The 26,038-nt window shown below is 38.1% G+C and overlaps 1 protein-coding gene across 30 annotated transcripts in view; it reads right to left on the reverse strand.

Moving 5' to 3' along the window:
• Positions 1-351: 351 nt before the first annotated feature.
• LOC136849660 (gastrula zinc finger protein XlCGF57.1-like) overlaps positions 352-26,038 on the reverse strand; it is a 149,937-nt gene continuing 124,250 nt past the window's right edge. For 28 of the 30 annotated variants that reach the window (XM_067122994.1, XM_067122990.1, XM_067122980.1 and 25 more), the window contains one exon: positions 352-2,157. In XM_067122994.1, the coding sequence (XP_066979095.1) occupies positions 727-2,106 (1,380 nt within the window). In that variant the 5' untranslated portion in view covers positions 2,107-2,157 and the 3' untranslated portion in view covers positions 352-726. The remainder of the gene's footprint in view (positions 2,158-26,038) is intronic. The other 2 variants (XM_067122975.1, XM_067122974.1) reach the window with 1 other exon arrangement.

A 26,038-nucleotide genomic window follows, 5' to 3' on the forward strand; every position in this document is an offset into this window, starting at 1 on the left:
CCAATTTTTAAATGCATTCTCTTGGGAGGTCATCATCATCATTTCCTGCGCTATGCTCGAATGAGACATGCATTAACTTAAACACTTTTTAATAATAATAATACCCTTCAAGTAATTTATATTACAATGGTTGAACTTTCTTTAGCTGCTGAAGATATGGAGTAAAATAAGATTTGCATTTACGCACAGCATAATCATTACTGACATCTAATAAATTATAATTGCAGCCTTTATATCATGGTTCATCTAAATGGGAATTTACCTTGCTATCATTACTCACACTGTCATGGTAAAAGAGCACCAACAACATGATTTATGCTGTTTAGTAAATAGGATGGTTAAAACTTCAAATTCCATGAAAACATTTTATTTTCAATAATCTAAAATTGTAAAGACAACCATCCTTTTCATTGAGCAGTCATCCATTTTCATTTTCCTCAATGTAACATCATAAAACCAAGTGCTCTAAAAGACAACTAAGAAAACAGCTACTAGGGAGGTATTCCTACCCTTACACTGGACTACAACTGCTAGAATTGCAAATAAGTTGAGATTTCATGTTTGCTCGTCTTCAGCATCCAGTAAACAATGGTTCATCGGTTTCCTTGCCCCACTACCAACCAGATTACCAAATATCAGTAGCATCCAATATAAAATAACAGTAAAACTTTCAGAGTACAAGAAGTGAAAAAGCATGCACTTTATACTGTGGTGAATGCTCAATTTTCATGCCAAAGGATCTGTATCTCTTTCCTCTATTTCACCGGAGACATCAGCAAGTGACTCTCTTACAAACACAGCAGTGTGTCCACCCATTAATTCCACATTGTTATCATGATTATAAAGACTTTCCCCCTCCTCTAGGGTTTTTTCAATCTTAACTGGAAATGACATTTCCTCCTTTTTCACAATTCCAATATCACATGAGAGATCAACTACATTTTCTTCAACTCTTAATTCTTCTTTGACAATATACCCACTGTCTTCACTGTCAAATGTAACAAGACTACCAACATGATTTATATTAGCATCTGAACATACAGCAGATTCTTTAGTTAAGTGAGTTTTTCTTACATGTTCTTTCAACTTAAAATGGGCTGCATATGATTTTGAGCATATGTGACATCTGAAAAGTTTCTCAACATGACTTTTCTTATGCTTATTGAGAAGAACATTAGTTTGAAACTTCTTTTTACAGATAACACATGGATATGATTTTTGGACTTTATCAGTCTGCTCACACTTCACATGTATATTTTGATGATCTTTGAACTCTACATCAAGAGCAAATTTCTCTCCACATTTACAGCAAGAATATGGCTTTTTTGTAGTGTGATCTTGAAGATGATCTTGTAACACTACATGTTCCTCAAATTTCTTTTCACAAAACTTATATTCAAAGGGCTTCTCACCACTGTGAATTTTGAGGTGATACCTTAGGTGAGTGTTACGTGCAAATTTTCGCCCACACACATTGCAATCAAATGGCTTTTCACCAGTATGAACTTTCATATGTTCTCCTAACTGATACTGCTTGGCAAATTTTCTGCCACACACTGTACATTCATATGGCTTTTCTCCTGTGTGAACTTTGTTGTGCTCTTTTAGCTGATTGCTACGCCTAAATTGCTTCCCACAAACTTCACACGCAAAGTTCTTTTCTCCCTTGTGAATTTTTAGATGTACATTAAGATTTCCCAGCATCCGAAATTCTTTATGGCATACATGACACTGGTGAGGCTTTACTTCGGAATGAGTAGTTGTATGACGTGTAAGTTCACTATTAGTTACAAATCTCTTACCACAAATTAAGCAACCAAAACTTTTGTCTCCCTGATGTCTTTTCATGTGACCTTTAAGAGTTCCAGCACATCCAAATTTTCTGTTACATAGAGTACACGTATAAGGCTTTTTGCCAGTATGAATGAACTCATGCTTTGTCAGGTTGCTTTTATTATTAAACCCTTTACCACAAACAGGGCAAGAATATGGTTTTTCTATGGCACTGGTGTTCACAATCTCCTCTTCCATTTTTTCTTGGTTTACGGATCTATCGTCTCCATCTTGGTTTAAAGATCTACCTTCTCTCGTACAAACTTTATCCATTGCTCTGATTTTCTCCTTTCACAAAGAAAATCTTTCCTCAACCAGACAAGGCTAAAAAGAAAACAAATACATTAGTTATCATAATTTACCTTCAGATAAAGTATCTAAAATAACCATAAATTCAAACCTTAACAGACACAAAAGGAAAGAAATCATCAGTTGAAATCCTTATGCTACACAACATAGTCCTTCAGTAAACAAGTTTATAATACAATTAAATGCTCTGCTATCAAAACCTCTCTTCTTGTTCTTCCAGTGTCAAGTCAGGTTTGTTTTCGTGAAATGTATCTTAGTTTTGAAAAATTTCATGTTTAGCACAATCCTACTTGTTTACATTTGCCACATCTACTTTGGCAGGAAGAACTTTTTTTGTGAAGACAACTGCAGTAGGGCAATGGTGTACCTACCTACCCTCTTTGTGATACAGTATGCACAAATTGACTGATTACTTGATTTATATAAACTGGCATCATAACATGCCAAAAATATTTTGATATAAGAAAATTCAGAATTTTGAACGAAAAATTAATTCAGCCATACACACGTAATCAATACATGCACATCTAATACAGTATCTATAAAATTATACATAATGGAAAAAATAAAAACAAAAATAACTGGATTGCAACAGATGAATTGAAATAAATATTTAAATTCTATGAAGAATAATCTTTTCAAGAAATTTAAATATACAACTTGACTTACCTCCAAAATGAGAGAGTATTTATCCCTGTCTTGACAATCAGAGAGAAAATTTACTCTCAATTCCTCAGGTCTGGGGGTTTCCCTCAACAGATACCTCATAGTCAAGGAGACCAACCTATATTGACAGAATGGCTGAGCCTACCCTACCATTAAAAAACCACGAGTTAAACAAACCTGAATACTCCTCAATCAGCATAAAACTGCTTCCCACCTTTGTGGCATACAATTATTCTTTCTGCCTGGTGCTTTCCAGCACACTCTGGTTACCATCAGTCAGAACCAATAATGCCTGCTGCCTGTGCTCCATAATTTTTTTCCTGATGGTAAAGGAATAATCTCTTTACAGCATAGGAATAGCCGTCAGGGCATTATTCAGCACTGCAAGAGTAGCTTTCCATGACTTTGGCAGAGTTGTGCAGCAGATAAAATAATTTTTCCACTAAAATACTCCAGTCAATGATACAAGCACGAAACTTGGTACATATCTTCTCCATAGGCCACTTTTTGAAAATTAGTGGGTGTCCACTCAAAATTCCAAAATAGCTTCCGTTTTTCAAGAAGGCCACTAGTCAAGGTTTTAACATGGGACTCCTGTGTTTCTGGTCATGTTTTTAAGCATTTGTTTTGGTTATACATATTTTAGGCAGAGTCACCAAGCAAAAGCAAAATGTACTAACATGTATTTCTGTTAAAGATTTCATATAGCATATATATTATACAGTATAAAGAAAGATGGCATCCAATATGGCAGCCAAAAACCCTAAATAATCATGTCTCAGGATTCAGTAGGCATGGAAAAATGTCTTCCTGTTCAATATAATAGTTTGCAAGTCTATATATAATTTAGTTGATGGTTTTATCTTTAGTTTTAGTTTAAAAGAGTGAATGTCAGCACACAACCAGAGCACACTGGTGACTTCACTGCTGTGTAACTCAACACGGGGTTCAGTGTCAGCTAATCTTGCTTTAATGCTGTACCTAGCTTTGCTTTAGTGTAGTTTAGTGTCCCAAATGCTGTCTAATAGCCCCATATCAATTAGCAAGTAGAAAGTACATATAGTTTGTAGATCTAGTTAGACAGCCGTGCCTGAATTGACAGGAGGTGCCAGCGCGGGAGAGCCGAGCCAAGTGGTAGTGGGGCCCTACATGGTTTGTTCATGTACAGTACTTACCTGGATGGTGTATGGATCACACAGGACTTAAATGGCACTGGATGAATGATCAGGCTAGGTGTAGGGTGACTGAACCTAGTTGTATCCCATACATTAATGTGCATATCAGATTAAGGTGGTAAAAGGTGGCTCTTCACTAAGCCCCTCGGCCTTAGTGAAGAGCTCATAATGGCAAATGTAAATTCAATCACAGGCAAAAGGAATACCAAATGGAGCAAATGTTGTCTTTGCCCAGAAGACAAGAAAAATGAAGGTCTAACTTCATTCCTGGCCTCTGTATATCATAATCCTGAACATGATGGGTACGTAATGATTTCAACCAATGTGCCACTGTTTCAGGAGATTGGTGAAATGTCACTTAACTTTGACCCAGCAATGCTGGATGAAGGCAGTGGCATTAGAGGCAACACTGCAACAAAACATGGCAAAATACCACATGAGCTGTAGGGTCATGTTTAATTAATGCAAAACTTGATCGTGCAAGAAAGCAAAGATCTACAGTTGAAGGTAGTGAAGGTAGCGTCCAATGAGTCATGACAATAAAGCATGCATTTTTGTGAAAATGTGGCACCTGTATCAGATCTTCGACAAGTAATGACCACGAATCTCAACAGGAGACTACATGAGTGCACTCCCACACTTAATGATGGTAAATTATTGGCAAAACTAGGTGCAGGTGATGCAACGGCACAAGAGCTGAAATACCATCTTGTGTGTCTCACTGGCCTTTATAATAGGGACAGGTCCCATCTTCGAAATCTTGAGAAGGAACAATGTCACAGTGAAGAACCAGATGTATATCCACTGGTTCTATCAGAGCTGGTTAATTATATCACTGAAACCAGCTTGAGTTCAGATGGTCCTGCCATTTTTCCTCTTGCAGACATATCCCAATTACTGTATACCAGCAGCACCTGGAACAACTGGGCACTGCCTCACCCACTGTAAATACAACAAGATCAAAGGACAAATTGTTAGCAGAATTCCCTGAATTAGAAGCACACAAGAAAGGAAGAGGTGTGCTGCTTGCCTTGCAGAAAGATGTAGCTTTAGTCCTATCTCAGGCATCTGACTATTTAGATACACTTGTGATTGCTAATGCAGCAAAGATACTGAGGAAGCATATTCTGGATCATCAGTCCAGGTTCACTTGTATGGTCGAACATGAAGCAGACATAAAGTCAAGCTACAGTTTGGCTCATCAAAGCCAGACCTGGCTATTGCTCAGCTCCTGGAGTACAACTGCTTCTCAATACAGAAGGAAGGAGCAAGTGTACATTGACACTCAAAGGATAGGGAAACTCCTTTTCCAGTGTTCATGGGCATGGCTATCTATGCCAAAACCAGGAAGAGAAACCTGGTAGAAATGCTTCATGATCATTGCATGAGCATTTCCTAATGTCAGGGTGTTGGAGATATCAGCCTGGCTGGGAGATGCCACTGTCATCAAGTATGTGGAAGAAGGTGTAGTCTGTCCACCTGTCTTGAGGAAGGGGTTGTTTACCACTGCAGTCATGGACAACATCCATCACAACCCTTCAGCAACTATGGCTACTACCTCTTTTCATGGGACCTGCATTTCGGTGTTCCAGCACCCAGCCAAAGACAACCTGGGCGAAGAGCGTCAGCCAATACAGTTTGGGCCTGATAGGGTAAAATCTATACCTGAGCTACCTAGCTCCTTCACAAATATCCCCCCTGCTTCCTTCAAGTCCAAAAATCCTACAGGCTTGGGCTTACATGCACAGTTTTGTGTAGCTGCAAATGTGAGGTGTAATCATAATGTGAGGTGTAACTATAATGTTGCAAATGATGCTTCAGATACATCTGAATGAGAATTTCGTCACACTAAAGGGTGATACCATGCATCTTTAAAATCTTGCATTCATTTCTGGCATAAAAAAAAGACACTGAGACAGTGCTCGAACATAGATATGATACTTTTTTATCTTACTCCATTATAGCCTTGTGCTTGTATACTTTTCAGTAGCATTACGGGGTCCCTTTCCAAGATGTAATATTGATAATAGCCCAATAGAAATGCTAGAAACAGATTCTCTAGCCTCATAAATGTAGGCATAGATAAAAAATTTTATATCTCTATCTTTCTTAGTTGCAGAGTTATCAAGCAAAATGTTTCATGGCTGCCATTTTGTACGCAAACTTTACCACAGTGGTAAATATAGTAGTAAGAGCTCTGGTAATATCTTCAATTAACCCTTAAACGCCGAGCCTCCATTTACAAAAGCGCCTCCTGTATGCCGGCGTGGTTTGAGAGTTAGCACCGAAGCAGAAAGAAAGTTTTTTTAAAAATCACAGCACGCTTAGTTTTTAAGATTAAGAGTTCATTTTTGGCTCCTTTTTTGTCATTGCCTGAAGTTTAGTATGCAACCATCAGAAATGAAAAAAAATATCATTATCATATATAAATATTGGAATATATGACAGCACGAAAAAAAATTTCATATATAATTGTATACAAATCGCCCTGTGAGCAAAACGGTTAAAGCTAATGAGTTTTTTTTTGTTGTATTGTACACTAAACTGTGAAGATTTTGGTATATAACAAATTTTAAAACAATCAAAGCAACACAGAGAAAATATTATCACAAAATGATGCATGAATTCGTAACGCACTGATGTAAAAAAAATTTTTTTTTCAAAAACTCACCATAAATCGAAATATTGTGCTAGAGACTTCCAATTTGTTGCAAAATGAAGGTAAATGATTGAATATTACTAGAATGTAAGAGTTTTAGCTTACAATTGCGTTTTTCAACCATTTCGGTCGAGTCAAAGTTGGCCGAAGGTTGAAATTTTGGCACTTATCGTGATTTATATGAAAATATTTCAAAACTGATAAAAGTTACAACCATGAGTTATTTTTTGTTGTATTCTACATGAAATTGTGCAAATTTTCATATATAAAACTTTATGTAACTGCTAATATAAAATGGTGCAAACATTACAGCAAAGGGACTATAGAATTTCCAAGATTTTCGGCAGTTAGAGCGCGGACGTAAGGAAAAAGTTTTTTCAAAAATTCACCATAAATCGAAATATTGTGCTAGAGACTTCCAATTTCTTGCAAAATGAAGTTAAATGATTGAATATTACTAGAATGTAAGAGTTTTAGCTTGCAATTGCGTTTTTCGACCATTTCTGTCAAGTCAAAGTTGACCAAAGGTTGAAATTTTGGCACTTATCGTGATTAATACGAAAATATTTCAAAACTGATAAAAGCTACAACCATGAGTTATTTTCTGTTGTATTCTACATGAAATTGCACACATTTTCATATATAAAACTTTATGTAATGGCTAATATAAAACGGTGCAAACATTACGACAAAGTGACGAAAGAATTTCTCAGATTTTCGGCCGAGTTAGCGTGAGTGGACGTAAGGAAAAAGTTTTTTCAAAAATTCACCATAAATCAAAAGATTGTGCTAGAGACTTCCAATTTCTTGCAAAATGAAGGTAAATGATTGAATATTACTAGAATGTGTAAGCGTTTTAGCTTACAAATGCGTTTTTCGACCATTTCGGTCGAGACAAAGTTGACCGAAGGTTGAAATTTTGGCACTTATCGTGATTTATATGAAAATATTTCAAAATTGATAAAAGCCACAACCATGAGTTATTTTTTGTTGTATTCTACATGAAATTGCACACATTTTCATATATAAAACTTTATGTAATAGCTAATATAAAACGGTGCAAACATTACAACAAAGTGACGAAAGAATTTCCGAGATTTTCGGCAGAGTTAGCGCGCACGGGCATAGGGAAAAATTTTTTTTAAAAAATTCACCATAAATCAAAATATTGAGCTAGAGACTTCCATTTTGTTACAAAATGAAGGTAAATGATTGAATATTACTAGAATGTAAGAGTTTTAGCTTACAATTGCATTTTTCTACCATTTTGGTCAAGTCAAAGTTGACCAAAGGTTGAAATTTTGGCACTTATCGTGATTTATATGAAAATATGTCAAAACTTATAAAAGCTACAACCATGAGTTATTTTTTGTTGTATTTTACATGAAATTGTGCACATTTTCATATATAAAACTTTATGTAATGGCTAATATAAAACGGTGCAAAAATTACGACAAAGTGACTAAAGAATTTCTGAGATTTTCAGCAGAATTAGCGCGCGCGGGCGTAAGGAAAGTTTTTTTCAAAACTTCACCATAAATCGAAATATTGTGCTACTGACTTCCAATTTGTTGCAAAATTAAGGTAAATGATTGAATATTACTAGAATGTATGAGTTTTAGCTTACAATTGCATTTTTTTACCATTTCGGTCGAGTCAAAGTTGACCGAAGGTTGAAATTTTGGCACATCATGATTATATGAAAATATTTCAAAACTGATAAAAGCTACAACCATGAGTTATTTTTTGTTGTATTCTACATGAAATTGCACACATTTTCATATATAAAACTTTATGTAACGGCTAATATAAAACGGTGCAAAAATTACGACAAAGTGACTAAAGAATTTCTGAGAGGCGTCGCTGATGCTTTCTAGTGGGAGAAGAAAGAAATTTGCGCATGCACAGCTGGATCACGCTTGTAAACAAAACAACAGCGTGATCCGTGAACTCCCAGCATCCCTCAAGGTGCATGATTTAAACTTTTTCGCAAACTAGGCCTAAGTATTTTTCCGCGAATATTTAAAAAAATATTTTGTAGTCAGCGTATTTTACGTCCACTCAGCACCCGACAGACAATTTTCGTCAACGTAAAATGCATCCAGTCAGCGTTAAAGGGTTAACTCTTCTACCCAGGAAGACATTATCTGAATAATGATTGATGTATTTATTTCAACAATGATTTACTGAAACTGTCAGAAACCGAAACAACTAGCGGTCATCTTGAAAAGTGGTGGCCATATTGAAATTTTGTGTGGACACCTAGATTTCTCAAAAGAGGGGTTAAAATGAGCACTTGTGCCAAATTTCATGCTTGTATCACAAACTGAAGTATTTTTCTACTTATCTGGTGTTCTATAGGTAATGAAATTGCAAGGAGTATTTCCACAGCTCTTGCACTTCATACCTTGTGGTACATAACAAGCCATTTAATTTTTCACTTCTCTCTTTGCCAACTTTTAAGCTCTCCTATACCTACTACACCCACAGGAGAGGGTAACCAGCAAAAACTTAAGTTGCTCACCCCTGAGGATCACCAGAAACACCCATTTTAAAAAATGACATTTTTATAATAAAATAGTTTTATATATACTTACCAAGTGCTGCAATTACATAGCTATAGTTTCTAACTAGTGTGACAGCTTAAATCTGAACATTCGAGGTAGCAATTCTTTTGTTTTGGTGTAGGTATCTAGTCCCGCCCACTTTAGGGAAAGACTGGAACAACTTAGCAAAGAACTTCAATTTGTTTGTCCGTAAATGACCATGTGAGGGGGGGGAGGGTGGGCTCCCATTCTGTAATTACTTGGTAAATATATATAAATCTTTATTTTATTATAAAAAGTCATTTTTATATAAGTAGCTTACCAAGTAATTACACAGCTGATTCCCACATTGATAGGAGGTGGGATGCATGGACATCTTCTACCCCAACATGTTAGTATACTGTATGTGATGAATTTGAGAACAGAAAATTTGCTAGCATTGATACCATGCTTGTTGTTTCCTTACTTGTTAAGAGAGCTGCTGCAGGAAGATACTGCCTTCGGTTGGAGCTCATCTTAACCACAGTGGTGCAGCAGTATAGTCGAGAGTCGCCTGCTACGTAAGTGGGAGCCTTAAGCGAAGGACCATTCCCATTGCTAGTAAAGCATACAAAATTGCCCCTGCCCTGGGCGCAGTACCATCAAAAAAGACAACCAGATAAACAACACTATTACCTACACCAAAAATTAAAAACACCACCACCCATCCATTAAAAAACTGGAGGGTATCCAAACACATAGTAACTCCAGGCTCCCTAAAGACTCAACAACCTATGTCAAGGCGAAGAGAATCAGGTTGGAAGGGGCACTTCCTACCCTTTCTCCCCCCATACCATGCCAGCCACTGATAATGGACCTAGGGTACTGCAATTATTACACTTCTTCCAAGTAATGGGATGCAAACACTGACTTGCATTTTCAATAAGTCATTTGGAGAGAGAGAGAGAGAGAGAGAGAGAGAGAGAGAGAGAGAGAGAGAGAGAGAGAGAGAGAGAGAGAGAGAGAGAGAGAGAGAGATTGTGTTTAAAAGTTAACGACGTAGCTACGGCTCTAATACCATGAGCTCTGACTTTAAGAATAAGAAGCTGCTCTTCTTTAATCTGAGAATGCACTTCACGAATGAGATTCCTAAGAAAGAGAGCAAGGGCATTCTTCGTAAGGGGTTGTGAAGGGTCTTAACCGAACACCATAGGTTACTGGCGGGTTCCCTTATTTTCTGTCATATGTAGGTAAAACTTCAAAGCCCTTACAGGACAAAGCACTCTCTCTTCATCTTCTGAGCCTAGCACTTCCCCTAAATTCTTGATACCAAAAGAACAAGGACCAGGTTTTTTGCAAGAAATCCAAGAGTATAAGAGCAGACCTCATCGCCTTGAGCAAATCTGACTCTTTAGTCAATTGCCTGTATCTCACTGACTCTCTTAGCAGTGGCTAAGGCTACCAGGAAGAGGGTCTTCTATGTAAGATTCCTAAGGGACATGGAATTAAGAGGTTCAAAAGCAGGGATAGAGAGCCATTTAAGGACCACATCTAGGTTCCATGATACTGGTTGCAAATCCCTTGTCTTACATGCATCAAATGATCTAATAAGATCGGAAATATCCTGGCTAGCAGATAGGTCCAGGCCCCTATGCCAAAACACAGAGCTAAGCATAGACCTGTAACCTTTAATTGTAGATGAAGACAAATCTCTGGTGGTTCGCAGATACAACAGAAATTCAGCGATTTCCTTTACAGACATCTTGGAAGACGAGATGCCATTACCTCTGCACCAAGTGCGGAATATGGACCACTTGTTGGTAGATGTTGGCGGCTAACTGGCGTCTGCATTTCACAATACTGTAGAGTCTATAACTGCCCTTGAAACCCACTAAGCTCTGAGTAATTTCTTGACAGTCTGTAACCTGTCAGTGCTAGATTGACAGCCTTCGATGGATCTGTCAGAAGTAGGGTTGTTTGAGCAGATTGTGTTTTTGTGGTAGAAGCCTTGGAAAGTCTACCATCATATCCAGAAGATCCGGGAACCTTTCCCTTAGAGGCCAAAAAGGAGCTATTAGTGTCATCAACACATTTTGGTGTGACCGGAACTTGTTCAGGACTTCTCGTGTCATCCTGAATGGTGAGAAGGCATACAGGTCTTTGTTTGACCAGTCCTGCAACATGGCATCCGTTGCCCATGCTAAGGGGTCTAGGACTGGCGAACAAAAAAGAGGCAGATGATGGTTTTTGGAAGTCGCAAAGAGATCCAGAGTCGGAGTTCCCCACAGCTTCCAAAGGTCTAGGCAAACCTGTGGATCTAAAGTCCACTCTGTGGGAATGATCTGATTGCACCTGCTCAGCTGGTCTGCCAGGACATTCAGTCTGCCTTGGACGAATCTCGTTACTATTTTCGTCTGATTTTGGTTTGCCTAAAGCAGATGATCCCTTGCTGCCTCGCAAAGGGAGAAAGAATACATTCCCCCTTATTTGCTTATGTAGGACAGAGCTGCGGTACTGTCTGAGTGGACGGCAACTGTCTTCCTGGAAACTTCCAAAGCAAAGGCTTGCAATCCCAGGTGGATCGCCTTTAACTGCTTCACATTTATGTGAAACTTCTGTTGTTCCAGTGACCACTTTCCAGAGATGACCTTGTCCCCCAGGAGAGCTCCCCAGCCTAAGTCTGATGCATCTGCATAAAAGCTTAGGTCTGGGTTCTGTATGAGAAGGAACTGCCCTTCTAGTAACCTGTCTTTTGACTTCCACCAACGCAGGTGCTTTTTGACTTCAAAATTTACAGGAAACATGAATGAGTCCAGGTGATGTTGTCCCAGCTGGCTCAGAGAAAAAACTCAAGAACTCTTATATTTAACCTTCCCAGGGATATGAAATGTTCTATGGATGCTAGAGTTCCGAGGAGACTCATCCATCTGTTGGCAGAGCAGGGTCTAGAGAGAGAGAGAAACTTGTCTACTGTTCTCAGACAGGGTTCCACTCTCTTGGGTGATGGAAAAGTCCGAAAAGCTAGAGTTCAACTATCTCCTAAGGAGCCAGCTGGGATTTCTGATGATTGATGAGTAATCCTAGATTGATGGCTAGGAAAAGGGTCTTTGGAAGGTCCTCCATGCATTGTTCCTTCGTCAGGAAGCGAAGGAGCCAATCGTCTAAGTAGAGTGTGATGTTCATGCCTCTGAGATGGAGCCACCCTGCCAAGGGAGTGAGGACGCGAGTACAAACCTGAGGGGCCGTAGATAGTCCGAAACACAGGGCTCAAAACTGGAAGACTTGGCCCTGGAAAATGAATCTGAGATACTTCCTCAAATCCAGGTGTATAGGGACGTGAAAGTATGCATCTTGCATATCTACTGAGACCATCCAGTCTCCTTGATGAATGGAGGCAACAATAGAATGATTAGTCTCCATTCTGAATTTTGTCTTCTGAATGAAGACATTCAGCGCACTTACATCCAAGACCAGTCTCCATCCTACCGAGGATTTGAGGACACGAAAAGGCGATTGTAGAATCTCTATGAGCCCACATCTTTGACTATCTCCACTGCTTTTTTGGTGAGAAGGGCAAAACTTCCTCCGATAGGGCGGAAACCTCTCTGAGCCTATGGATTAGGTGGTCTTGACTAATGGAGGTTTTTCCCTGAACGGGATAGTGTAGCCCTCCTTGAAGACTTGTAAAAGCCATTGTTCCGCTCCCATCTCGCTTCACTTTTCCCAGAACAGATCGAGTCTCACACCCACTGGAGCATGGAGGACTTGGTCTTCATTTTTTGTATGAGGCTCTCGATGCAGACTTCTTAACAGCTCACGACATAAAACGAACATTCAAATGTGGTCTGGATGATCTTGGTCTCCCACCATGAAAGGGATGAGGCTGCAGAGGACAGGTTGACTTCCCACTAAAAGATGGAGGATTCTTTGGTACTGGGTAGATTTCTTGTGTAGATGTGACACAATGTCAATAAGAGTCAACTGCGGGAACAGATAATCCTTCACTAAGGGAGAGAAAAGGAGTGCAGACTTCTGGGCTGTAGTCACTCCTTTGGTGGTATATGAACACCATAATTCTCTCTTTTTCAAAACTCCCACCTTAAAAAGAGAGGCTAGCTCCATAGAACTGCCTCTGACTCCTTTATCGGCACAAGAGAGAACTCCTAGAGCGTCCGAGATGAAGTTCGCAGGGAGAGTCGAACAGTCTTGTACCTTCCGTGCCAAGGGGTCCACCGACCAATCCAAGAGGCTGACTACTTTGAATACCTTGAACAGATTTCGAAGTAGATGATCAATCTCAGCTGCAGAAAACATCACCTTGGCTGATGAAAATGCCGATCTACGAGAAGAAACAATTAAGCCAGAGAAGTCCCCCTTGGAGGAGGCAGTGTCTCCTAGGGAAGGAGCTTCTCCAGTGGCATAAGAATACCATCTTCTATGCAAAAGACGAGGAGGAAGAAAACTAAAGGAAGCCTTTCCTTGCTCTCTCTTGACCAAGAGCCAAGCATCTACTTCACTGAGTGCTTTCTTAGCAGAAATAGATAGCACCATCTTGGATAACCTGGAGTGTTCAACAAGCTGATTACTCATCAAGAAAGTGGATGCCGGAGAAGATGGGGCCGTAGGTGACAAAAAGGCAGGAAAACTTCGTAGCAAAATAGGAAGGAGCACTGCATAAGCAGAAGCAGAATCCTCTTCCATATCCTTATTTGACTCCTCTTCATCAGACGATACTGGAAAAAGACATGCTCTGCAGCTGGCTCAGCAGCAGAAGGAGACTTTTCAGAAAACCCAAAATATCATCCAATCCCTGTTGCATGGGGGCCAAAGCTGGATCCATAATAGAAGAAGGAAAAGTCTGAAGTCCAGGGGTTGGCGCCAAGCACTTAAGAGGAGAGAACTGGACACTTGGGTGCTACTGGGAACTCAGGGATCTCCGAACGTATGGGTGCTACTGGGCACTCGGAAGCTACTTGGCGCTGGGAAGTCACTAGGCACTTAGGCAGTACTGGGCACTCTGGAATTACCAACACATCGGGTGCTAACAGGTGCTCAGACACTGCAGCATTGAGAAGTGAAACAGAATGGTTGCATCTATGCACCGAAGATGAGCGCTTAGGCGCCGACACTCGATGTTTTGCATCCGGACACATAGGAGAAAAACATTCAGGACTATCCCAATGACTGCATGAAGGCTCCTTGAGTGCCCCAGCACAAAACTTCTTAGTAGGCACCTGAGGGGTGTGGGATACATCCACTGCTAGCCTTTTGAATGGCCTGGATTTATCACTAGAGCGCCACTGGCGCCTGTTTTCAGGGCTAGATGCCTTTGAACTCGTGGAAAGATGCTGCACCTCCGAAAAGACGCCTTTCCAATGGCTGTCTGTCACTCCCTGGGACTTTACAACAGGAGCAACTGAGGAACCGGCTACCCATGGGCAGACCCCACCAACCTCCCTTGGGCCTCTGGTATGGCTTCTCCTAGGTTCAGGGGAGTGTGCCAGGGACCTTTGGCTAGGAGAGTCGGCGGGATGGGCAGCCAGCTCCTCCACTAACACTTCACTTGCACTCTTAACAGTCTTTATTCACTTGGTCCATTAGGGGTCGAACCGAAGACTCTAACTGGGCCATAGACTCCACAATTAATTCAAACTTAAGGTCAAACCTTGACTCCTGGTTGACAATGGCATTGGGGTCGGAAGTGTGGGAGCTGGGTAAAGGATCAGGTGGTACAGCTGAAGAACTGGGAATAGGGGTTATTACAAGAACAGAAATAATAGGCACATCAACATTAGCAGAAGATTTAAAAGATTCCTAACTGGATGTGGTCTTACTGTCATTCCTAATACCTGCTTTCCTCTTCCTATCCCTCTCTAACTTAGATGGATGAGAGCTTAAAGTTTTCCACTGCTTAGGATCCCAATCTATGCATTCCTCACATGGTAATGTTAAAGAACAAACCTGACCTCTGCAATCTGTGCAAATGGTATGCGAGTCACACTTTGCTGAAGTTAACCCGGTACTGCAGCCTTTACTGCAATAACAAGTGGAAGACGTACTTGTGTCGGACATCATCAAACAAGTCGCCTACCAAAAGTCTTATGTAAGGAAAAATCAGTCTGATCTTGGAAAACTAAGGTCTTTAAAAAAAAAAAAACCTATCACTAAATAATTGCCAAAAGGCTACCAAGTAAATAAACTTCATCAAATTGATCTCAATCAACACCGGTAGCGAACTCCAAATTTAGCCGAGAGCTAATAACCTTCATCATCAGTTGGCAGAAGTAAATTGAAGTTCTTTGCTACCTACACCAAAACATAAGAATCGCTACCGCAAATTTTCAAATTTTAGCTGCTGTACTAGTAAGAAACTATAGTTATGTAATTACTTGGTAAGTTACTTATATAAAAATCTAAAATCAGTAGATGCTTCGAGTTATAAATCTCTCAAAGTATCCAATGAGCCTCTTGCATCACTAAAAAATAACAATATATCTTCATCTAGCATTTTAAATGTTTTCAACATAACTAAAATACCATGATGCTCAGCAGCAAAAATGGATGCACAGCTCAGGACACCACTACTTTCCATTTCAGCACAGAGGGCCAAAAACCCGACACCACCATTATATAGGAAGCCATCTAAATACATTGCTGTGCTGTTCTGAGCATTCTAAAAATGCCTCAACTTCTGTAAATCTGGTACTTCTTGGATGGATAAACATACTGTACTTGAAATACATCATCTCTGGTAATTGTGAGAGAGGAATAACCAGAAACTACACGATTACACTCTTCAAATTTGTTAATTTACCTTATCTAAAATAAGGATTAATCCAAAGAAAATGGTTGACTGACTGTCATTAAAAGTTCTCTGTCATCACGATGTCAAAGGCCATTAACACTACTGTAATATATTTTATTAAAAAATACAAAACTGAATCAAACTAAGAAGAAAAATTAATAAAAAATTAATCAAATCAGTATATCGTTTCTAAGAAACCTAGCAGCTGTAACCTTACAGCCTCACCACAAATCCCCAAGAGGTATTAATTTTTACAGATCTCCAAGAATGGTACATTCAGTCAGAAAATGCTTCACAATCAAGAGGACCAACCCTCACAAAATGGCTGGTGATCACCAGACCTCAAGTATTTGAGCTAGATGAGTGCATCCTATACATAACTGACATGAGTCATTTCCAAAGAGATATAATACTTATGATCTCTCATTTCATTCTGATTCACCAGGTCTTGATTTTCTTGCTGTTTATCTCAAATTAACATAAATCTCATTGGAAGCAATTAAATTGCAGTTACTTTTGCTAATCTTCATGCCTTTTCACTGCTACATACTCCTACTTGTGCAGGAATACAACAAAACTTGTTTGGATTACTCTACTTTCAATAGCATAAAAGCCCCATAAAACTGTCAATGGATTGGTTGAATTTACTATAAAGTGCCTACAGAACACAATTTAATCACAAAGATAATTAAGTAGCTTTCTTGCATAATTGCTATTTTCTAAATTGCTATTAAAATATCATACAGCATACTGTAAAGCTAGAAGCTACAAAAAAAAAAAGTGCACCTATGCAACAAAATTTATTACTGCAGGTTCCAAATCTAACTCAAGCTCTGGATTTGGAGCACAAGTAAAATACAGGTTTTGATGTAGGAAAAGCTATTTTTGGTAGCCACTGTGAGTTACCATCTCATGGTCCCCTCCCAGGGCTCCATTAGACAGACCAGCCAATATCAAAGAATTCTCTTATAGTTGGTCTCAGACAGAATAGTTTATGTCAGCACAGGGACAGAATATAAAAGACTCAGGAGAGGAGGGCTCTATCTTCTGTACACACAATGACTGCCTAGGTTTTTCCTTCATCCCACTTGCAAAGATGTGATAACAACCCGTAAATTGGCTATCTTCCTCATTACATGCCAGGTCTATGTGAGATAAATGTTTACCCCAATCCCATGCCTTTCCATCAGGGAAAGTGGGTGGATCTGAGGACTCACAGCAGCTACCAAAAAAAGGTTTTTCCTATGTCAAAACATGGTTTTTGATAGCACAGCCTCTGTTCATCCTCAAAAGGAGCTTACAAAAGAAAACTGATAGGTGATAACATGGCTTAGTTCCTACTAAATACTGTAAATCCAAACCATCCAGATAAATTTTGGTCCAAAGTATTGTCACAGGTTATTAACCATTCTCTTTATTCCAGATACCCATTAGGGTTTGGAAATAAAGAACAGGAAACAACACATCAACACGTGAACCTACATATGTATTATTCTTTTGTTGTTCTACAGTGACTTACCTAATTATGTCGGGTCTGGCTGCGAGATTATTGCACCTTCCTCGGCAATATCTCAGCATGACCACTCTCATGGCAATAATGATTCAGGAATTTTTACCCAAGGTAAAATACAGGTTACCAACCATTTCCTTAATTCTGGATACCCACTAGGGTTTGGATACCACTAGGGTTTGGATAAAGACCAGGAAACACACGAACCTATAAATGTATTATTCCTTGTGGTTCTACGGTGACTGCCTAATTACAGTACATTGAGTCTGGCTGTAGGATTATTGCACCTTCCCCAGTGCAGGATTACTGCTTCTAATAACCATCCTGTACATTCTAAGACTTCTTTGGAGAAAACATTTCTGAAAAATTTAAGTGTACTCACCTTTTGGATGTCATGCAACTTAGGAAAGGAGTGAGGGTTTGCCTTTTTAAAGAGGGACACTAAAATAATCCTCAGCCCACACAGAGAGAATGGTTTACTTGTGCTAGGTTGTAAGAAAAATAGGACTATCTGGGATGTTTGCCGTGACAGCTAGGTAAACCTTAAGTGCTTGGACCAGGTGTAATATTCTATCCGAAATACTGAGTTCCCTTATCAGGAAAGGGGATTTTCCCTTTAGAAGGCACTGGAGAAGAGTTCGACACATCCACTGCATGCCTCTTCAAAGGGCATGACTTGTTCGCGAAGCGCCACTGACGCCTGGGCCTTAACTCCTCAGAACTGGATGACATACAATGAACATCCACTGAGAGACCTTTCCAACCGCTCTTGGTTGCAGCCTGGGATACGTCAACAGGCTGAACCAAGGGGGCGACTACTCATGGGCAGACCCCACCAACTTCCCTTAGGCTACCAGTCTGACTCCTCCCAGGTTTTGGGGAGTATGCCAGGGACCTTGGCCTAGGAGAATCGGCGGGATGAACAGCCACATCCTCCACCAACACTTCATTAGCACTGGGCCCTATAGGGCACTCTGAGTCACCTTTCTTATCCATAAGCACTTTCACCAAAGATGCCAACTGCACAACAGACTCCACTATTAACTCAAATCTCTTGTGGATTTTCGACTCGAGGCTGGCCATGGGGTTGGGTTCAGAAACATGAGAGCCGGGTAAACGAGAGGTTTGAATAGTGAGAGGGGTTGGAACTGGCTTCATTGAAATTAAAGGAACATTAGAATCTGATTTAGCAACAGATGATTCCTGGCTAGCTAATGATTTACTATTTTCCCTAGCCATTGTTTTCCTTTTCTTGTCCCTAGCGAGTTTCTTTAAGTGAGAATCTAAAGTCTCCCACTTTTTAATGTCCCAATCGGCACAATCTGAACGTCTCAAATCAACAGAGCATGTCTGTCCCCTACATTCTATGCACATCGTGTGTGTCTTATGATTTAGTCAGACGTGTACTGCAGCCTTTGCTGCAATACCTAAAGCTAGAAACACTAGAGTCAGACATTGTAAAAATCCAAAAACAAATCCAAATCAGGAAAAAAGTTGTAATCTGATGATAAGGTTTCAATAAAGACAACCTATCACTAACTAAATATGCCAAAAGGCTACCAAGAGAAGACTACTTCACTAATTGCCAATGAAGTAACAACCAGCAACAACCAGAAAAGTATGAATTCCAAAATTAATGCTGCTGCCAACCACTGGACTTCAACCATCAGCCAGCAGAAACAAATTGAGCTCTTTGCTAAGCTGTTCTTCTCTTTCCCCTGAAAGTGGGAGGGCACATCACCTACCCCAAAACAAACTAGTGCGACCCGCGAATTTCAAAATTTTAGCTACCGAATGAGTGAAACTAATAGCTATGTTATTACTGGGTAAGTTACTTATATAAAAACTAAAATTTGCATGTTTAAAGGGATGTATTTTAAAATACTAAAATATAATTGTTGTGATAACTATTCTTATCACAATCATTATTATTTCCTAAATTTCTGTGATTACTGATTCTTAAGTGTCCAAAGGGAACCAGTCTGGCCTACATATTTAATGACACACATACTACTTTTAATCAAATAAATTCTTGATCTCTTGCATACAGGCATATTATTACAATTACTAACATATCCAATATAAGAGAAAGCTGGACATGTTTTACATCTATTATCAAGAACTTTTCCATAATGCTAACTAGTTTATATTAGGCAGTCAGCAAAGATAAAGTTACGGTAATTATAAATGTAGACAAGATGTATCTAATGATAAACAGTAGATGAAGAATAAAACAAAATTCAAATAAAGCAATACAGTAATAATTAAAATTAAGTTAACAGCAAACTTAGAATAACAATAGGAATAAATTAAAAACAGGAGAACTAAGAGGCAATATTAAAAGCAAAAAAGGACTAATAATTATAAACTAGCATATATAAAGTGTAAAACAAAGTACCGTAAGTAATCTGTGCTAAGTAACTAGCTATTTAAGGTGAGTCACAAAATAGGAAGAACATAACAACAGTAAAAGTATAAAAATTTTTATACAGTAATAAAATTTATTTTTTAAATACTTACCTCTCTATTATGATAGTTGTAATTCCTGTGTCAGGTGGGAGGATGATAGTGTGAAGACTAAAAAATCAATAGGATAGTTAAGTTTGAACCGTCTACTAACCCATCCCTTTTGGGTGGTTCCAGCATTTATTGTTTACCATTTAATTTTTTCTCCTTCCACATAACTAGGGAGGTTGGGGGTATTTGAAAATAAATCTTATTACAAAAATTTCTATTTTTGAAATGAATCTTACCTCTCTATTATGGTAGCCGATTCGCACATTGAAGAACAGGAGATGGGAAAAAGGTGCGAGGACAAATAATTGTTACCCCCCAAAAAATCAAAATTCCATCAGAAATAAGATGCTTCTTGCCTAATGATTAGAATCATTACTACTGCTGCCAGGAGAGGACCAATTCCTTAGGTTGCAAGGACCTCTGAAAGATGCTGGAGGCTCCTTGCAAGAGATACCACTCTCACTTTGATGGAAGTGGGACAAAAGGCCTTGTGCCTAGGCCAGCAGAATAAAGATGGTAAATGAATGAAGGCTTTTACCTATCTCAAAATAGGTACCTCCATACTCCCCCAAAAATTTCCTAAGAAAATACGAAAGGCTAAAGTATAAGCTACCCTAATCATTCAAGATATGAGTTCCCGTCAAAATGAGGGGCAAAAGTGCCCTGTGTGATTCATGCTGAATCTCTACATCTTGCAAATAGTGCGAGTCAAATGTGGAGTTACATCTCCATTCGGCTGCAGTGACAACACTCAAGACTGGAAACTGAAGGTAGTCACCACTGCCCTCATCTCACGAAACATATCTTCAGGAGTGGTAAGGAAAAGGGGTCTATCAAGCTTAGTGTGTCCTTGCTTGACCAGGTTCTCAAACTGAGAGGCCATGACATTTTTTGACACAGGTCAATCTGGTTTAGAACACTGTCTGAGGTCCCTAGTCCTTTACTCTTAGAGACTGGCCTGACTGGACACAGGGAGGATTTTACTTGTCTGGCACCAAGGAAGACAGACTGAGAGCACAAAAAAAAACAGGAAGAGCCAGAGAATTAATATTTATCCTTTGCCCTGAAGAAGGGCAAAAAGGGAAGTATCTTTCTTTGGGAAGTGAAGTCCACAGCACAGGAGAAGGCCTGGATTTCACTGACTGTGAAAAAAGTCTTAATCATAAAACCTTTTAGGATAGCTGAATTTAAGGGTTTAAATGGAGGCATACGTACTAATATATTTCTACATTACATTAAGTCCCAGCCCAGGTTAGTAGAGAGATTCTGACCACAATAACGTCCTCATGGGCTGACAACAAAGAAAAAACTGAATGGTAAACAATATACACTTGAATCATCTGAAAAGGATGGGTCAATGCATGGTTCAAACTAAATCCTATTAATTCTTTAGTTTTCACACTATCGCCCGTCCTCCTGCCTGACGCAGGAATTACAGCTAATCACAATAAAGAGGTAAGATTTATTTCAAAAATATTAAATAAAAAGAAATCACAACTATAAAATATAAAATAAAGGATATAAGCAAAGACATCAGAGTATGGTGAACTAGGTAGTTTTTAAAGCAGCTTTCATATACTGTACATAAAACCTTTACTGCTACGTACAGTGCACTTAGCTTGCAATTTTTTTACCGAAATTATAAAAAAGGTAAAAAAGTACGTGAAGTCAATAATGGACAATATATATGTAGAAGAGCTGCATATGATAAGAACATTTCTTCCACCATCTCACGCTTTAAGTTCAATTTCAATAACCAGAGGGCACAATGACATGCCAATCCTCAACTGCTCACAGCAGCTGCTACACCAAATTATTACAAATACAAACTTTTTATATATAATAAATATGGGTTCATTCTAAATTTATTTGTTAATTTTAAACTGCTCAAAAGCAGGAATACAAATATAAATTGCACAATGAAATGAACATTATGTGTTCTGGAGCAAGTGTGCAGCCATAAAAGGTCACCTGGTGCTGCAATGTATGCTAACTGACTGAATGATGTCCAATGGGTAGGGGGAGGAAACATTAGTCACATTGACCACTGTGTTAGGTGAGGAAATACAATACCCTGTATTCTTGTGTTGGTACTCATAGGTTACAACAGTGAATATAGCCTGCATGTGTTCTAAAATTACATTACTGTATATTCCAACATTTCAGCGTAGTTAAATACAGAACTTAAATACAATTCATTTCATGAATAACTTCAAAATATTTTATATGGTAATAACTTTACCTTATCAATTCACCTCCAACGCAAACAACAAGTCAATAAGAATAAATAAACAACAATAAATAAATAAATAAATACTGTGAGGTTTAGTGCCTGTTTTGTCTATGGAACGGTTGTTCCCTTGTTGAGAGTGCACTCCTTTTCCCGGTGGAGCTTATTTTCTTTGTATACAGAGTTTACGTCTGTTGTCTTCGCTTTGGTAACGACAGTCAAGTTTGGGTAATCATCGAGTCAGGTAGCGAATCAAGCAAATTAGAATGGGGTTGTACTTTATGCTAGCAATCTACTGATAAAAACAAAAGTACCTACAGATCTCTGTTCAAGTCACCAGTGGGCTTTTTTTTGCTATGAACAGAAAAAGTAATTACAACTCAAACTCCTTCATATTGTATTAAGCAAAAATTGTTAGATAACAGTTATATTATTTATATGTAATCAACACTTCTCACTGACTTTGTGCTAATTCTCTTACCATTTACCCAGTTCACTGTAATGGACCAAACTGATAAGTAATTAACCCTTAAACGCCGAGCCTCTATTTACAAAAGTGTCTGTCGTATGCCGGCGGCGTTCGGGAGTTAGCGCCAAAGTGGAAAAAAAGTTTTTTTCAAAAAATCACAGCACGCTTAGTTTTTAAGATTGAGAGTTCATTTTTGGCTCAATTTTTGTCATTGCCTGAAGTTTAGTATGCAACCATCAGAAATGAAAGAAAATATCATTATCATATATTAATATTGGAATATATGAGTGCGAAAAAAAATTTCATATATAATTGTTTACAAATCGCGCTGTGAGCAAAACAGTTAAAGCTAATGAGTTATGTTTTTTGTTGTATTGGACACTAAATTGCGATGATTTTGATATATAACAAATTGTAAAACGATCAAAGCAACACAGAGAAAATATTATCACAAAATGATGCATGAATTAAGTAGCGCATGGACATAAAAACAAGTTTTTTCTAAAATTCACCATAAATCGAAATATTGTGCTAGAGACTTCCCGTTTGTTGCAAAATGAAGGTAATTGATTGAATAATACTAGACTGTAAGTGTTTTAGCGTACAATTGCAGTTTTCGACCATTTCGGTTGAGTTAAAGTTGACCGAAGTCGAATTTTTTCTATTTATCGTGATTTAATTGAAAATATTTCAAAACTGATAAAAGCTATAACCATGAGTTATTTTTTGTTGTATTCTACATGATATGGCGCACATTTTCATGTATAACACTTTATGTAAGGCCTAATATAAAACGGTGCGAAAATTACGACAAGGTGACTAAAGAAATTCTGAGATTTTCAGCCGAGTTACTGCGCGTGGACGTAAGGAAAAAGTTTTTTTCAAAAATTCACCATAAATCGAAATATTGTGCTAGAGACTTCCCGTTGTTGCAAAATGAAGGTAAATGATTGAATATTACTAGAATGTAAGAGTTTTAGCTTACAATTGTGTTTTTCGACCATTTTGGTCGAGTCAAAGTTGACCGAAGGTTGAAATTTTGGCACTTATCGTGATTTATATGAAAATATTTCAAAACTGATAAAAGCTACAACCATGGGTTGTTTTAAGTTATATTTACATGAAATTGCGCACATTTTCATATATAAAACTTTATGTAACTGCTAATATAAAACGGTGCAAACATTATGACAAAGTGACGAAAGAATTTCTGAGATTTTCGGCTGAGTTACAGCGCGCGGACGTAAGGAAAAAGTTTTTTAAAAATTCACCATAAATCGAAATATTGTGCTATAGACTTCCAATTTGTTGCAAAATGAAGTTAAATGATTGAATATTACTAGAATGTAAGAGTTTCAGCTAACAAATGCATTTTTTACCATTTCGGTTGAGTCAAAGTTGACCAAAGGTTGAAATTTTGGCACTTTCGTGATTTATATGAAAATATTTCAAAACTGATAAAAGCTACAACCATGAGTTGTTTTTTATTGTATTTTACATGAAATTGCACACATTTTCATATATAAACTTTATGTAACGGCTAATACAAAATGGTGCAAAAATTACGACAAAGTGACGAAAGAATTTCTGAGATTTTCGGCTGAGTTACCGTGCGGATGTAAGGATAAAGTTTTTCAAAAATTCACCATAAATCAAAATATTGTGCTAGAGACTTCCAATTTCTTGCAAATTGAAGATAAATGATTGAATAATACTAGAATGTAAGAGTTTTAGTTTACAATTGTGTTTTTCGACCATTTCGGTCCAGTCAAAGTTGACCGAAGGTTGAAATTTTGGCACTTATCGTGATTTATATGAAAATATTTCAAAACTGATAAAAGCTACAACCATGAGTTATTTTTTGTTGTGTTTTACTTGAAATTGCACACATTTTCATATATAAAACTTTATGTAATGGCTAATATAAAACGGTGCAAACATTACGACAAAGTGACGAAAGAATTTCTCAGATTTTCAGCTGAGTTACCGCGCGCGGACGTAAGGAAAAAGTTTTTTTTCCAAAATTCACCATAAATCAAAATATTGTGCTATAGACTTCCAATTTGTTGCAAATTGAAAGTAAATGATGGAATATTACTAGAATGTAAGCGTTTTAGCTTACAATTGTGTTTTTCGACCATTTCGGTCGAGTCAAAGTTAACCAAAGGTTGAAATTTTAGCACTTATCGTGATTTATATGAAAATATTTCAAAACTGATAAAAGCTACAACCATGGGTTGTTTTTAGTTGTATTTACATGAAATTGCACACATTTTCATATATAAAATTTTATGTAACTGCTAATATAAAACGGTGCAAACATTATGACAAAGTGATGAAAGAATTTCTGAGATTTTCTGGCCAAGTTAGCATGGACGTAAGGAAAAAGTTTTTTTAAAAATTCACCATAAATCGAAATATTGTGCTATAGACTTCCAATTTGTTGCAAAATGAAGGTAAATGATTCAATATTACTAGAATGTAAGAGTTTTAGCTTACAATTGCGTTTTTCGACCATTTCGGTCGAGTCAAAGTTGACCAAAGGTTGAAATTTTGGCACTTATCGTGATTTATATGAAAATATTTCAAAACTTATAAAAGCTACAACCATGGGTTGTTTTTTGTTGTATTCTACATGAAATTGCAAACATTTTCATATATAAAACTTTAAGTAAAGGCTAATATAAAACGGTGCAAAAATTACAACAAAGTGACGAAAGAATTTCTGAGATGCGTCGCTGATGCTCTGTAGTGCGAGAAGAAAGAAATTCCCGCGTGCGCAGCTGGGTAACACTTGTAAACAAAACAACAGTGTGATCCGTGAACTCCCAGCATCCCTCAAGGCGCGTGATTTAAAATCTTTCGTAAACTAGGCCTATAACTATTTTTCCGCGAATATTTAAAAAAACTTTTTGTAGTCGATGTACCGTACGTCCACTCGGCACCCTACAGACAATTTTAGTCGACGTACGATACGTCCAGTCGGCGTTTAAGGGTTAAGGGGAGTGTTTGACGAAAAAATTGAAGACTCAAAATTTTTTCTGATATTTCACATACGGACTCTTACACCTATTGATTATATTCTCGGAAAATTTTATTACAAAATTCACAATAGTTTTGGAGTTATAAGCCAAAACCATAACCCTACTATCACTGAGAAAATTACATTTTTCGTATAATGTAATGATAACTTCAGTATATCGGTAGTAATTTCAATTTAGCTATCAAAGAAGAATATCCAAATGCGGTATATGGCAACTATATCCCATGCAAGTGTGTAGAGGCTCTGTTGGGTGAAGGAGTGTACCCACTTGGGCAATCAGGGGCAGCTCAGCTCTCG

The sequence above is a fragment of the Macrobrachium rosenbergii genome, chromosome 21 (genome assembly GCF_040412425.1).
Source record: "Macrobrachium rosenbergii isolate ZJJX-2024 chromosome 21, ASM4041242v1, whole genome shotgun sequence".
Classification (NCBI taxonomy): Eukaryota; Metazoa; Arthropoda; class Malacostraca; order Decapoda; family Palaemonidae; genus Macrobrachium; species Macrobrachium rosenbergii.